Genomic DNA, 15,045 nt, shown 5'->3' on the forward strand with positions numbered 1-15,045 from the left:
TCCCTCTGCAGGTCAGATACTCCATTAATATACAAAGCTGTGCCGAGCTGGTTTGTAAGAGTAGAGCACATGGTGGAGAAGCTACTGGAGAACAACGCACAATGTTACTGGTAATGTCTCCTGCATGTTTTTTTTTTTGTTTTTTTTTTTTTCCTTTACAAGGAGGGATCTCCACAAAGCAATTTCTTGCTGTTGCTGTGCTAACTTCACATCATATTTCCATTCTGTCTTTGAGGCAGTGTTACTGGAATGGCACTGGTAACCATAGTGTTTTATCTTAGGTTTCACAAACAGTCCTCCAACTGGTAGAGCAATGGGACAGTCTTCCTGGCATGAGCAGATAGCGTACTTAATTGCGCGTCAACCTTGTGCATGAACATGTTTGCACCTTCTTCCTTTCTTGTGTCTGAGAAGGCATTCTTTGCTTGCGTAGAGTTCTATGAGAAATACATTTCAGGGTGCAGTTAAGGTTGAGTGCAATCTAAGAGTGAAGTTAGATTCATAAAGTTGACAGTGAATTATGTTATGGGATTGTTAAAAGTATCCTCAAATTGTGTGATACAATGCTAAGCAATTCAGCATCAGAGAAATTGCGAAGGAAATCTTCAACCTGAGGAAGCATGAAACTATATAGCTAAGCCTCCCAGACGAGATCCATTAGAGAAGAATTTAGACAGCTAAATTCTGGGTATTTATTGTTGCAAAGTAAATTAATTCATAGATAAAGTATTTTTCTTCTCATCCAGTTATTACAGAGAAAACGGATACTTTGTCACAGGTGCTTTTGAAGGGGAAACCAAGTCAACAATAATAACAAAAAGTGCAAAAAAAACCCCAACAAACACAAATGCCCTATTTTGTGAAGTAACCGCAAGTAAATCCAGTGTTTCAGAGGTTTAAATAAAAATGGCCTGAGAATGCCAAAAATTAAATCTCTCTTTAGAGGGAATGTGAAAACATACAGGCAAAAAAAAAAAAGGTAAGCTTTAAATAATAACCTAAATACATTACCAAATTAGCAGTAAGAGGGAGCTATTAGAGACGGTAGCCATTTTGAGTCTGTTATAGACTTCTGGTGTGCAAAAGTATCCTATCCTCTCTACCTCCATAACCTTCAGTTTTCATCCCCTCTTATAACTAACCACTGCTTGGAAAGCTGGGACCAGATGGGGAAAATGTGGAAGCTAAAACCTCATTCAGCTGTAGTGTGTTCCATTTCGGTTGTTCAGTCTTTGCAGAAGAGGACCTCAGGATAAAGTGGGGTTCTACCAGAGTGCCTTTGCTTAGCAAATGAAATTGGTGTTAAAGGTGACTCAACTTTCAGGTGAAACAGAACAATTACAGCTTAGGCTGCATTTCTTCATGGACAGTAGTTAGCAATTAAATTCTCCATGAGCAGCTTTTGCATAACTGCTTACGTGGTACAAGCAGTGTAAATGTTGAAATATGAGGTTAGTGATCCATGATAGAGACAGCCCAAAAATGCTGCAGTGTTGGCTTGCTAATAAGCACATGCCCAGTCTTGGTATGTAAGATGATTTTATGGATTAGTAAGTGTTGCTTTCTGTTTTCCATAACAGAACATACTGTGATCCTTCTTTTGGGGAAAAATAAACTGGAGAGGGGGTGAAAGTGTTTGTTCTTAGCTTTAATTAGCTTTCTCAAGATGCTTTTACTGTTTTGATGACTGACAGTAGACCTGCATGCTTAATTTTCACATGAACATAGGAAAAATGTAATGATCGTATTATGAAAAGGAAGTATTTAGCTGAGATGGTTTTGTTTCTGAAGAAGCAAAACTTCACGAAGAAACTGATGACCTCTACACATCCAGGAGACATAAGAGCTAGTACAATGTTTGAACCCTACTTTGTGTATGTATTTGTGCTTTAAGTATTGTCTTATGGACGTGTTGGGTGGTGGGGATACAAGTGAGAGGTGCTGTTGGGTGGGAACACCAGTGATTGTCTGAATTGGCAGTATTCATTGTGCTTGGAATTAAAATATCACTTGGTCTTCTAGGCACTTGTTGAGTCTCAGCATAATTCCATAATTGTGTATGAAACAGATTCCTCAGAGTTTCTGTTGAAACAGTATGGTCTCAGAGACTGTGAGAATCTTTTTTGTAGGGGAATGTGGCCACGAGTAGTGACCTTAGTATGACTAAGTTATTTTTAAAATCATATTAATGCATATTTTCAGCATGTGTTTTCATTGTAACTAGTTTGAGTTCTCAATGGCTTTCACTCCATAAAGATGGCTTTTAAAATCCAGCTTTTTAAGAAAAAAGGACATTACTTTTAAGGATTACTTCCTGTGTCCTTCACTAATGTCCATTTGGCTTGGGGTGTAACTTCTTAAGTCAGCATTGACACTGCTAGTGTTCTTCACTATTGGTTTGTTAAAATGCTGGGGACTCCATCCTTCCCCAAACCTACTTTTATGCTTTTGAAGAGACTTGAGCTCTTAAAGTGTCACAAGAATAATACCTAGCTTCTCAAAAAATATATATTTTTGGATTCTCTGGGGCTTCAACATGTCCTGAAAATGAGAAAATTGGGATAAATGCTTTTCAGACTATATTAACCTTTGCAAAATGAGTTTGACTGCATTGCTTTTTTTATTACTATTAATGACTGAGAAGTTTATTGTCCCTTAAGAATAGCTGCACTCTTTATAGGTATCCTTTTTGATGGAAAGAGATTAAACATAGTTGGACAAACTTTGCAACCTGATTGCATTTCTAATTAGTTTTTTAATGAAATAGCCTACTAATTAAGCTGTAGTCACTCAAAATTTATGAAAGCCTGCAATTGTATCTTCACTTTTCTATCTTAACTGTAGCTTACACGAATGATTATGGGAGTAACATGACAGCATTTTTTCAGATCAGAAAGTTACTAAAAACCCTTTCAGTTCTCCCAGCCTTACTGTGGTCAGTGTGAGAAGGTACGGACTGGAAATTGCTGAAAACATGGCACAGAAGCAATAAGTAGGGATGGCGTTTGTCTTTATCTGAAGTTCCCTTGCTGAATTTTCTCTTTATTACAAAATTGGTAAAATAGTAATGACAATTTTAAAAAGTAATCTTGTATTCAGATAGCCTACTACTGTGGTACTTGAGCTAAGGAAGAGAGAATCTGTCTGTGGCACCTTTCGGAGCTGTCAGGCCTTGGTTTTCTGGTACGTCAATAAGAAGAGTTAGGTGCAGCACCAAGGCAGGGTCCCTGGTGTAAGTACTTTGGATTTAGCCTTAGTTGTTTGTTAGAAATGTGGTAAAGATTTGTTGAAAGAGTTATGATTTGTTGTAATTTCCTACATAACCGCCGACAAGCAACTAAAGCATGCCACCTTAGATTCTGTTGTAGGATGAATTCCTGTGATCAGAGTTCAAAGCTGGTATAAGTTGCAGATTCATAAATTAAAGAGTAAATTAATTTAGAAACATAAGTTAGAAACATAGTAGCTCACACTTCTGGCAGTGTACTGTTCTCATACGCTTACAGGTTGACAGAAGAGGTTCTAAATATTTTGTACTTTGTATTGAAATTTCAGCCTTGAACTCTTCTTAAAAGAAACTCCCTCGAAGTTAGGAGTTCTGCTTCAGTAACTTTGGAAATAATTACTTCTAACTCTTGACTAGTTTTTAGCATTAGTGACTATTGCGCAGTTCTGACATTGTTTACACAAGATTTACAGCACTTAATATAGTGGAAAAATGAGCATCAGTGGACGGAAAGCAGATGTGACAGACTTCAAAGAAGCCAAGCCTTTTGTTCCTGCATCTTGGCACTGAAAAATCCAAACACTGTAATGGAGTGTGATATATTGGTTCTTAGAGATATTCTTTTTTGATTTTTAAGAACAATTTAAGTGATTAATGAAAACACTATAAAGAACGCATGCAGCAGACCTTTTAGCTGGAAGTTAATATTTTGTTTTAGAAGTGTGACTTTTGCAGGCTTCCTGCTGTTCCTGTATGAGCACCCAAGAACAAGTATCTTCACATGCTTCAGCCAAGTACATTCTCTTTTGAGGCTTTTGATACGACCTTTCTGGTCTTTGGCCATTCTTATTTGCTGAACAGAAGACTGTCTCCAGCCTTTTAAAAGGCATGAGTTATTCACAAATTATGCCTATCTTGTATCCTAAACCCTGTCTGGTAGGCAGTGCAGAAGGTGGGTGTAGGGCCAGTTCAGCAGTGGAAAGTTAATGTTTCTTCTACTAATTTTGTTTATTTTCATGCAGATGACAAATCTGGCTCTGTAGCAGGAGCAACAGAACTTAAATTATAATGGAATTGCAGGATAATTTAGGAAAATGAGTTAGTCCCTTGTTTTCTCCATTTTTTCTTTTTGTTTTTTAAGATGTTTATTAGGGTATTTTTTCCTCTTCTAATATAATGTAAATAAATGATTTACATTTCAACTGTTTTAAACGCATCTTATGTGTAAAGGTTTTCTTGTATTTTTTCCTTAATATCATCATTTCATTGTCACTGTTCATTTTAAATCATCAACTGCACTTAAGAAAATGTGAATCCAAATAAAGTCTTTTGTAGTAGTGAGAGCAAAGTGTATAGCAATGTGTGGTCACTAGGTGGCAGCGTATCCCGAGCTAAAATACAAGCAAACATCACTGCCTACAGACAGATGTAGGAAAAAAAATTGCTGCAGGGTTAGCCTCATCTCATGTTTGTCTAATTTAGAACAGCATAAGTCAGAAGGTTTTATTAGTGGCTGTTATCAGACAGAGTTGAGGATTGTGAGTGAATTTTAAGGCTTGTTCCAAGTGATGTTGATAGCTTGTGTTCTGCTGTGCCCTAATTTTGCTGCTTCCACTCCAAGCCTCATAAGCAGAGAGAGTTTGTTTTGTCATGAATACAGCCTCTTTTCAGTCCCAATGAATGGTCATCAAAAGCTTGTTGTTGATGAAGTTATTGCTGGAGTCCAAGACTCCAAACATCAGTTCACTCTGCAGTTGCTCTTCAGCAACTGGAAAATCCACCTGCACGTGCCATTTTAAATGCAGGTAGATTTGTGTTTACAAGCCGGTAATGCCATATAAAATACTTGGTAACCATGACCATGAGCATGTTTCAAGGGAAACAGCAGCAAGAGAAACCACAGCAAAAGCTTCGTTCCTCGCTGGCTTCACAATGCAAGGGGCTGCCTTTGGAGGTGAGAGGAAGAATTTGAATAGCAATTAAAAGTCTGGGTCATACTAATGGAATGTATCGGGGTTTTTTAAGATGTAAATGTATCATGCAAGTGGAGGTTATGACTTGAGTTAATCCTGGCTTGTCAGGCAGCTGTATGCTGCTGACAGTGTGCTTATGATGCAGTCTGCAGCAGCATTGCAGTCTCACGCTAAAGTGTTTGTTGCTATGGGAACCAGGATAAAAGAGCGAAGAAAAACATTGCTATAGCAAAATGATTGAAAGTGCTATTAATTTAGCAAATATAAGCAGCATATAAGCAGAAAAATCTTTCAGACTGATGGAAGCAACCCTGACTTGTGTGGGGTATGTGGTTGTGCACATTATGATGAGCTATCCTGACCTGGGCAGGAGACAGTGTTTGCTGCAGTGGAAACTGTGCTTTGCAAGCAGCTGACCTTTTCTCTCTCCTCCCCTTTCCTCCTTTTCTCCTCCCCTATCCAGGGGAGTTTTAATTAGGTCCATGATACAGTATTGGCACTAATTAAAGTGTCAAAAGGGCATGAATAGCTGTCTGTTCTGTCTCCTCAAAGTAAAAACCATTAAAAATCAATTTGAGGTCATGTTGAAGGAGACTTATTACTAGAGCAAATTAACATAATGGAATCTAAGAGTTCTGGTCTTGTAAAGAGCAGTTAATGTGTATAAAGAAAAGCAAAAACAGGTATTGTGTGTTATGGTTTTAAAGAAATCTATACATATTTAGTTAAATAACCTAGGATAATTACTTAATCAGCCTTGTTTTTGCTGTTTTAACTCAGTTATCTACTGGAAGATTGAACTCCTCCTTTCCAAACATGTAACTGGTACTTGATTTCCTGAGTTGCTTAAAGTTACCAAGTTGCCAAATGAGAGGATAATTTTGGGACCACGTTCTCAGAACCAAATACAGCAAATGCTGGCTGCTAGCCTGTTACTAGATTTCCTAATTCTTGCTATTTTTTGTTTATCAGTCTGACTTTATGGGTCATTTTTTCAAATAATTTATGAGCTGCGAGCTTCCTCTAATTAGTAATTATGAAGTAAATCTTACCCAGTATGTAAAGTTGTGGGTGTTTTTTTTTGGTTTTTTTTTTTTTTTTTTTTTTTTTTTTTTTTTTTTTTTTGAAGAATGCCATGAGTTAAATTAGCTGATGAGAGGAGCAATGGAGAGTGAGAAAAAATTAGTATAACTCAAAGAGCTTTTAATGGTAAGTTAATGGTAAAGCATATAACACTTCTGCTGTGGTAATATTTAACAGCTGTTTATTTCAGTAATATTACTTTGTGACCATGTTCCTGAATCCTATGACTAGTGCAAGGTGAGCCAACTCAAAGCATCATGCAGAGCACATCTTATCTTTGAAATGGGTAAGAATTACTCTTCTCTATTCTGAATTGTTATGAACACAAGAGAGAGACTTCAAAATACACGCCCAGAAAAGGAACAGATGTCTCATACCTTTTAATAACTTTCCTTCTGGATTATGTAATAATTTAGATTTCTTACATCCTGCCTGTTTCTCTTGGCAAGAAGAATCAAAAAGTAAATAGAGAAATCTTAATTCATGCCATTCCTCTGGTATTAATTGGTGATGAGCACTCACTGGACCAGCAGCTGCGGTACCTTGCTGTTAGCCACACACATTTATGCTCTGGGATGGAAGAGATACGCCCTAATCTGCAATTTTCAGATCTATGCTGACTTGCTTTGTGACATGGATGGTCTGTAGTGTATAGACTTGCAGGCAAGGAAAATGGTTTCTGTTGTGGTAGGCTAATACATTTTGTTAAAGGACTGGATTTTCTTTGGTCTTTGTAGTCTTTTTTTGTGTGTTACATAGAATCTTGATTTGACACTAAGAATATGAGTAGCTGCTGAGAAAGGTTAGGGGAGTTCATTGTTCACTCATAGCGATGCGTGAATTTAGCAAAACCTCAGATCCGCTTCGAAAATGAGAGCAAACAATCAAAAATAAATGTATGTCCAAATCTCAAGCAGATTCATAATTGCCATCATGTCTAATTTGTTCAGCCAGAGTTTTGTTGTTGCAGTAACAAGAGAAATTGAAGCAAGTTGAAACTGGTTGCTTTCATTCAAGATCTGATTTATAATTTGACAAATCAATATTTATCTCTTGGTGTTGTGAAGATCAGTTCTATGGACTTTTCAACTGCTGCAGTGTCTGCATCTTGAAGTTTATTTAGTGCACTATCCTGGATGCCAAGGAAGTAGAAATAGCTATTATCCCACACTATTCTGAAGGCATAAATTGAGAGCTTCACAACCTGCTGAGGCAGCAGTCTCCTTAACCTTGCTAAATGTTTGAGAAGGAAGTAGGAAATCTTATCAGTGTCATTTTGCAGAGAAATTGGAAGGTCAAAACCAACACAAATTGTGGGCCAGTTGGGAAATAAAAAAAAAGAAAAAGTTTCTAAAAGTTTCTAACAGCACAGGGGCTGTAGTGGGAATCCTTTAGAAGTGAAATCACTGCTTTGATTTCTGTTGCAGACTTGTAGAAATGTTTGATGCTGGAGCTTGACCTGTTTTGAGGTCTGAATCTGTTCAGTGCCATTAGCAGTGGGTTGCTCTGCATGGACTGCAGCGCTTGTCACCTTGCTTGTCATACCAAGCCACATTCAAGTGGAGTCATCAGCTTAAAACTGAAATTTACGCCTTTCAACTGAAGGGGGTTTGTGACAGATACCTGGTCAAATATGGAAGATGTGTATCGATATATGGCAAAGAGCTTCTTTATCTCTCTGTGTTGGAAAGTAGGACTATTTATGTGGGTGGCCTTTTGTTATTTTTGTAATTCTTAAAGCATCTAAATATCTGTGCTGCGAGGACAGCTTGGATGCACAGAGGTCAGTGTTTGTACTTCAGCGAATTGTGCAGCTGGGTACTTTCAGGGGACTGTTTTATCTTCTGGGCTTAGGTACATGTATGTGATTTAACACAGTCCAAAATTTCTTGCAAGCTAAGGGCCAGCATCAGTAATGATTCTGTGATAATGGTTTTATCACGGTCTCATCAAAGTCACAACTCTGTTCACAGTGTACTTGGGAATTCAGATGGAAGAATTAACTGGGGACTGTAAGGAAGACCGTGTGCTGACAAATTAATGGCAGTACAGAGTAGTCTCTGTGTGAGGCCAAGTTTCTTCAGATACAGCATGGGAGTGAAGCGTCTGTGTGATGGGCAGAACAAGTTGTTTTAAGTAATGCATTTTTTGAGGGACAAGCTCCAAATATGTTTGAGACACAGGTTCTTTACGTTTTATTTAATGTTTGTCTGTACTGTATCTCTAAAGTGGCAACAAATCACGGTCACAAACATGATTTGTAGTAGATGAAGTGGTTTGTGTCTTATGTTCCACTAAAAACTGGCAGCAGGGGCAGACAATTTTACCCAAAGAGGTAAATTACGTGTTTTCTTAGCTCAGAGAGAGTAAGAGGTCACACCATGTACATTTTTTTAGTTAATGTCCACTTTGGGGATAAAATTAATTTTTCATGCGTGTTTTGAGGAGGCAGAGTTGAAACTTTTAGCATTTTAATGCCATTGGGGGATTGTTTCAGCCTCTAGCTATGTTAAATGGGACTAATAATTTCAGCTAATCAGTGTCTAACAACTTCTGAAACATGGAAACTAGTTTAGGAGTGATGTGAAGAGAAGTTTTCCACATTAGTGGAATGTTAGGCAAATGCTAATGATCTTCGTACTGTTAGTTTCCACTGGTGTTTGGAGAGAGGGTCCTTTAAGGTCAGCACAAAAAAGTTACTGGTAATGAGTGCTACCCTAAAACAAATGGAGAGCCTGCGTACGCTTCTGAATTTCGGAGCAGGTATGTGGATGTTGTGAAATGTTAGCCTCTGAGTTTGTTTAAAAACTTTTTGTATAACACTTTTCTTTCGAAGAAGATAAGAGAAGATAACTCTGCAGTCTAAATATAAATATATATATAAATATATAAATATAAATAAATAAATCTAGAAATAACTAGTGAAGTTACAGACCTTCAGAATGGTATTTGAGTCTTACCAAAGTAGTTTTTATCCACCTTAGACAATGTTGACATCAAGAGGTCTTCGGACCTTCACATGGTAACATCATGGATGAAACTTAAGAGACAGTTGCATTCATTTCCATCTGTAGCTCTTGCTGAGGGATGCTCACACTTGTTTCATAAATCTGCTGCTGCTGGGCAAACTCCTGCCTTAGTGTATGCATGTGAATCCATTCTTTAATTTTTCCTACAAAGGATTATTTCATCTTTGGTTGTTACTCTTGGGGCTGATCTGTGGAAGAAAAAAAATTTATATTCTTCAACAAATTATTTGCTAGAGAGCCAAGTGCTTCAAACAGAAAAAGGTGGAAGAGACCATATATTTTCTGCTCCCTTCTTTAGACTAATCTCTGGGTCTCCAAATGCATCTCATGAGTTGGGAAAGGGCCCTTCTATTTACAATTAACTTGTTTTGTGGATGAGATGAAACAGAAACATTCTTATTAGTTTCCTGTTAGGTTGAATGCAGTGATAAAAGAATACTTTTCTTATTTTTGGAACAGGGTTCCAGATTTTGTGAGGGAGAAGCGTTTTGGGAACTGGCTTAAGGATGCACGAGATTGGGCTATATCTAGAAACCGGTACTGGGGAACGCCCATCCCGTTGTGGGTCAGTGATGATTTTGAAGAGGTAAGAAACTGAAAGTTTTGGTTGACAGAAAAATCTCTGTATTATATGTATGCTTATATTGATGGACTGTTACATTTTTGGCTGCTGCAGTCGTATTATATCTTAATGGTATGCGAGTATCTCTAGTAGGTGATAGAAATATGCATGTGTTCATGCATTTCCACACACACACACATTTTCATTGATTTTGATTGAAATTTTTCTTGCTTTTTTTTAACAGTAGAATTCATCTTATTTTTCTGGGAAGTATTTTCAGTGTTCAGAAAGCTGATGGTGTAAGAAATGCAGTGAGAAAATGCAAAGGAAGAGATCTTTGCTCGGTCATTGCAATGTGTTTTTTGAAGTTCTGATACTTGGTTGCTTCAAGCCAAATGAATTGTTGAAGGCATAAAAGCAAGTCCACCATAGCAGAACAGTGAAAATACATATTGGTAGTGCTAAAAATGTGAATGTGGTAGAATGTAAAAATGTGAATCTAGTAGAATGATGTGAGTATATAAGGCTAATGCTAGAAATGAATATTCACCGAGCAAGCGAGTAATCTGTAACAGTTCTGGTGATGACCATTTTCTTAGTGTCAAAATACCAAGCTTTAAAACTATTTCTCGGCATAAAATGTGAGGATTTTTTATTCCTACGTGGGTTAGACCAATGTGACGAGTCTTCCTCATGCTGGAAAGATGAAATGGTGATCCACATCAGGATGTTCATGAAGGGTAAATACTGATGGCTTCATCCCAAATCTTTATCTCCCTTGATTTGAACAAGCTTTACCTTTCATTTGAGACATGGAAGTTTGCCAATAGAAAAGCATATTGCAGAAGAGTATTGTCTTAAACTGCACTATTACTTAGATGTGTACCATAAAGCATTTTGTATTTCCGCCTGACTGGAAATGTTGCTGATAGGCAGGTAGATGGTGGGGAAGGGAAGAATTTACTCCTTGCACTTATGATTTAAATATCTAAGAAAGCCTTGGCATTTGAATTGCATTTATGCTATGAGTGTGTTTGTAAATTACTGGCAAACCAAGTACTTCTTTGTTCCATATAATGGTTAAAGTTTAATTTAAAGACTGACAGTTAGTGCCTAGAGGTTTTAAATAAATGTTACAATTGAAATACTTTACTCAGTATAACAGGGTTTGTTTGTTTGTTTTAAGATAGAAGAAAGGCTTTTGGCTTTGTGCTAAACTATTTCAGGAGTTTATTTTACAGCTGAAAAAGATTGTGTAAAAGCTACATACCCACACTTCCACTCCCTACCTCTAATAATACTACATTTGCTGTCCTCTTTCCTGTGTGTGCAGATTTTTTTGGCCTTTGTAAGTTTGTTTTTAATAACAATATGACATCTAGGTTGGAAGATGAAACTTTTACATGAAATTAATGGTAAATATTACTCAGGGCTTCATGTTCTTGAATAATGATAGAAACACCAACGTATCCAGTATTTTTATCTGCAGATCTTGCATACATTTCTGTCTACTCGAAAGGCTGCATGCCCATTGTTCAATAGTTAAGAATGGCTTCTGGACCATGCTAAATTTCAAGTTTTGTTTTTTCTTTATATTCATTCTTCTTAGATGTGTGAGGGTATAGCTTTGAAACTAAATGCTATCAGGGCTGATGTAAAAATCAAGATCTAAGTGACTTCTGCTCTCATGCAGAAATAATATTCACTCAAAATTTCCTCACTTCAGTTTTAATGCAGCCTAGTGCCATGTGAGATTGCTGAGCCTCCTCTTCATGTATTGCTCTCAGAAGAACACTTTGTTGCATGCAATTATGCTGTGCGTATTAAATCTTGGAGAAGTAATAACAGTTCCTTATTTAATATACAGTAAGGTGAATTAATTGCTGTTAAAGTGAATTTTATTACAAATCAATATCTGGTTTCCCACAGTTTTATTTTGGGTTTTTATCTTATTTTTATTTTAGCATAATTATTGGGTAGAGATGCGTAATGGAATTTAGTTTTTGAAGCTTGTTTATTACCATGTTTTTGAAGACAGTTTTATTGTTTTAAGCCCTCAAATCTTAATGATTTTCTAAGTGTAGGAACACATCTCATTTAGAGTAGATAATAAATTTTTTCAACAATGCAACGAGCTTATAAAGTGGACATCAGTTAGTTTTATAGAACTTGCATACAAATCATTGTGTTAAATACTTAGTGGTGTTACAGAAGTTCTCTTGGATGGTTTCATTGCTTGTCACTTGTTGAACTACAAACGCTTGACTAGTTTTGGTGCACAGTCCTGCATCGTAGATGTGGAGCGAGAGGACTTCGGCTGTGCTCTGCTGAAGTAGGAGGGAACTTGTCTGCTTCAGTCTGCTTGGAGGCTCCTTTGGGAACACCACTTCAAGCTGACCTTATCAGTCATGTATTTTAACTGATCACTATTCAGAAGGCTCTTTTTAAAAATCCCAGAATGTCTTCTTGCTGGTGTACTGCTGCACTGCGTGGGCTTCTTTCTTTGAGTGTTCCTCATTCTTTGATTATAGGTACTTCACAGCTCTGAAATGAGAAACCCACAAAAATTAACACTTTCCCTTAATAGGGACTGCAGAGCACAGGAACATTTTGGTCCATGAGCGTTGCAGGATGCCCGTAGTCTTCCTATTTACATGGATAATCCTAATTTACATAGATATAATGCTGATGAATGTTTCATTAGAAGTATTTAACCTTGACCTCTGATTTCACATTAGTAATGCTGAAACAGGGTCGAACAGCCTCCAGTCCCTGCCTACTTATTTCAGTCTTTGCTGTCCTCTATTAAATGTTGATAAAGCTATTTTTGTAGTTGATCTGGCTGAAAAATAAAACAGGAGGAAAAAGTGGCTCATTGGGAAAGGGATCTGGCTACTAAAGCATTTGAACATTTGAAGAAAATTATATAAAGCCATAGCGTAAACCAATCTGCAAAAACAAGTGGGCGTAACCTAATGAAGAACTGGACTTGATTCCTATCTACTTCTTGTGTTATTTTCTTGCCTTCAGGTACGCAGTGAGCTATGCTTGGGATGCTAGCTCTATCCTTCTGCCTTGGACAGAGGCAGCCTTCCTCAGTACGGTCTTGTCTGTGTTCCTCTGACAGCTGTTGGCTTTTTAGATGTGGACTTGAGCTTATTCTACAAAAATATCCTGCTCAGTAGAAGTCTGTGGTTGCACCAGATGCTCAGAAAAAAACCAAAACAACCCCTTTTCTGCCAGCAGTGCTGAACTGAGCACCTGCTGCACACTCACTTGCTCCCATACAATTGTTTATGGGGCCACATGGTGAATGTGGAACTAATCAGGATTAAAAACAGTTTGTTCATAAAGGTATATTTTTAATTGAGATCAATTCCCCAGTGCGGGTTGCTATACAAACTGCAGATTTGACCGGTGCAATCATTGTAATGCTTCACTTCCCATACAGAAATAAAACAAGTGATGGCAAAATTACATTTCAAAAGTAACAATAAAAGACTGATGAGTAATGCAGACCAGTAGTTGAATTAGACAGGGAAAATCAGGGTTGGAAAAACAAATTAGACTTTTTTTTTCATCTCTGGAATTCATGACAGTTTGTAGGATTAAACACAGCAAACCCTTGTGGTCAGTCACAATTTCTGTGTGTATACATATGTATATACTTAAGACTAGCTGTAGGAATTGAGCAGTACCCTGTCTACTTCTGTCCAAGAATAGCTTTGGAAGTTACATTGTGTGAAAAATTTCCAGCCTTTTAGCTTCTTTACGTTGGTACATCTAACTCCTCCCTGTCAGATCTGTTTGTCTTTTCCATGGCTCATCTGAATTGGACTGATAGCATGTGGGATCAGACTTCCAAAATCCAGACCAGGATTGCAGCTTGTGTTTCCTTAGATTAATGTAATAAAAACTAAGTGAAGCCTGTAGATTTTCTAATTAACTCCTTTGTTACCAGTGACTCTTTTTCCCCTTTGAATAAGATGCCGTTAATGTGAGCAATTCACTGTACCTGAGATACAAAATTTACACTCAACTATTTAGCTGCTTACCTTAGCTTTGGATGACAAAGGTGGGATCAGAAACTACTGTCTATGTAGAAGGCAAGATTGTGGATTTTTCAGAGGTAATGTTTTTATAGATTGAAAAACAACAAAACAAATAAGCCCCCTCCTTTTTTGCTGTCTGCCAGCACATTTGATCTTCCAAGTCTCCATTTGTTGTAACATGAATTGTATCAAACCCGGGCAGTGATTTCTAATCTCAAACGTTGTTTGCTGATTTGTCAGTTTGAAGAGGGGGACTTTACGCAAATTGTTTTAGGTTTCTCAGCTAGATCAGCTATTAGGAAGATACTGTCCTACAAATATCCTGTCTAACGTTGCAGAGGGGGAAAAAAAAGTGCACAAATTACTGACTACGTTTCTCATATCTCTTACAGGTGGTTTGTATTGGTTCAATGGCAGAATTGGAAGAGCTGTCAGGAGTGAAAGTCACTGATCTCCATCGAGAAAGGTCAGTCATGGAGACTGTTCATTGGCTGTTAAAAATAGTTGATTTGGTATAAGAAATGTTCATTCTTTACCCAAACCCTGGGAAAGTGATCTAGGGAAAATACAAAAGTAGTAAGGATTTAAGACTGAGAATTAACATGTGTACATTTTCTTTTCTGTTGTCTTCCTAGACACTGTTCATACAAAATCTCTAGTTTTATTTTGTAAAAGTTGTCAAAGGAAAGGCTATGTTTGGAAAACTCATTAAAACTTAAACCAAAACTCGTATCATACCTATGCGCAAGCATAATGTAAACTTTTGTGCTAATTTCTGTTTTTGTTTAGATGTCATCAATCTTTTTCTTTCCCATAGTATTGATCATCTGACAATCCCTTCACGCTGTGGAAAGGGCGTATTGCACCGGGTCCCTGAAGTTTTTGATTGCTGGTTTGAGAGTGGAAGTATGCCTTATGCACAAGTGCATTATCCGTTTGAAAACAAAAAAGAACTTGAGGACTCTTTCCCTGCTGACTTCATTGCTGAAGGCATTGACCAAACACGAGGATGGTAATTTTGTGTCATACTTGTAATGTTATTGCTCAGCATCTGGCAAATTATTGTGTCTGAATGATCCTTGAATGTTGTATAGCTATGTTTTGATTAGAAAAGAGGCAT

General features: G+C 37.3%; 1 protein-coding gene across 3 annotated transcripts in view; it reads left to right on the plus strand.

Annotated features, from left to right (window-relative positions):
* Positions 1-15,045, plus strand: part of IARS1 (isoleucyl-tRNA synthetase 1) — a 102,373-nt gene that overhangs the window by 39,265 nt on the left and 48,063 nt on the right. For all 3 annotated transcript variants that reach the window (XM_068695151.1, XM_068695153.1, XM_068695152.1), the window contains exons 14-17: positions 12-110; positions 9,771-9,897; positions 14,318-14,391; positions 14,743-14,937. In XM_068695151.1, coding sequence (XP_068551252.1) covers positions 12-110; positions 9,771-9,897; positions 14,318-14,391; positions 14,743-14,937 — 495 coding nt within the window. The remainder of the gene's footprint in view (positions 1-11; positions 111-9,770; positions 9,898-14,317; positions 14,392-14,742; positions 14,938-15,045) is intronic.

The sequence above is a fragment of the Anas acuta genome, chromosome 11 (genome assembly GCF_963932015.1).
Source record: "Anas acuta chromosome 11, bAnaAcu1.1, whole genome shotgun sequence".
NCBI lineage: Eukaryota > Metazoa > Chordata > Aves > Anseriformes > Anatidae > Anas > Anas acuta.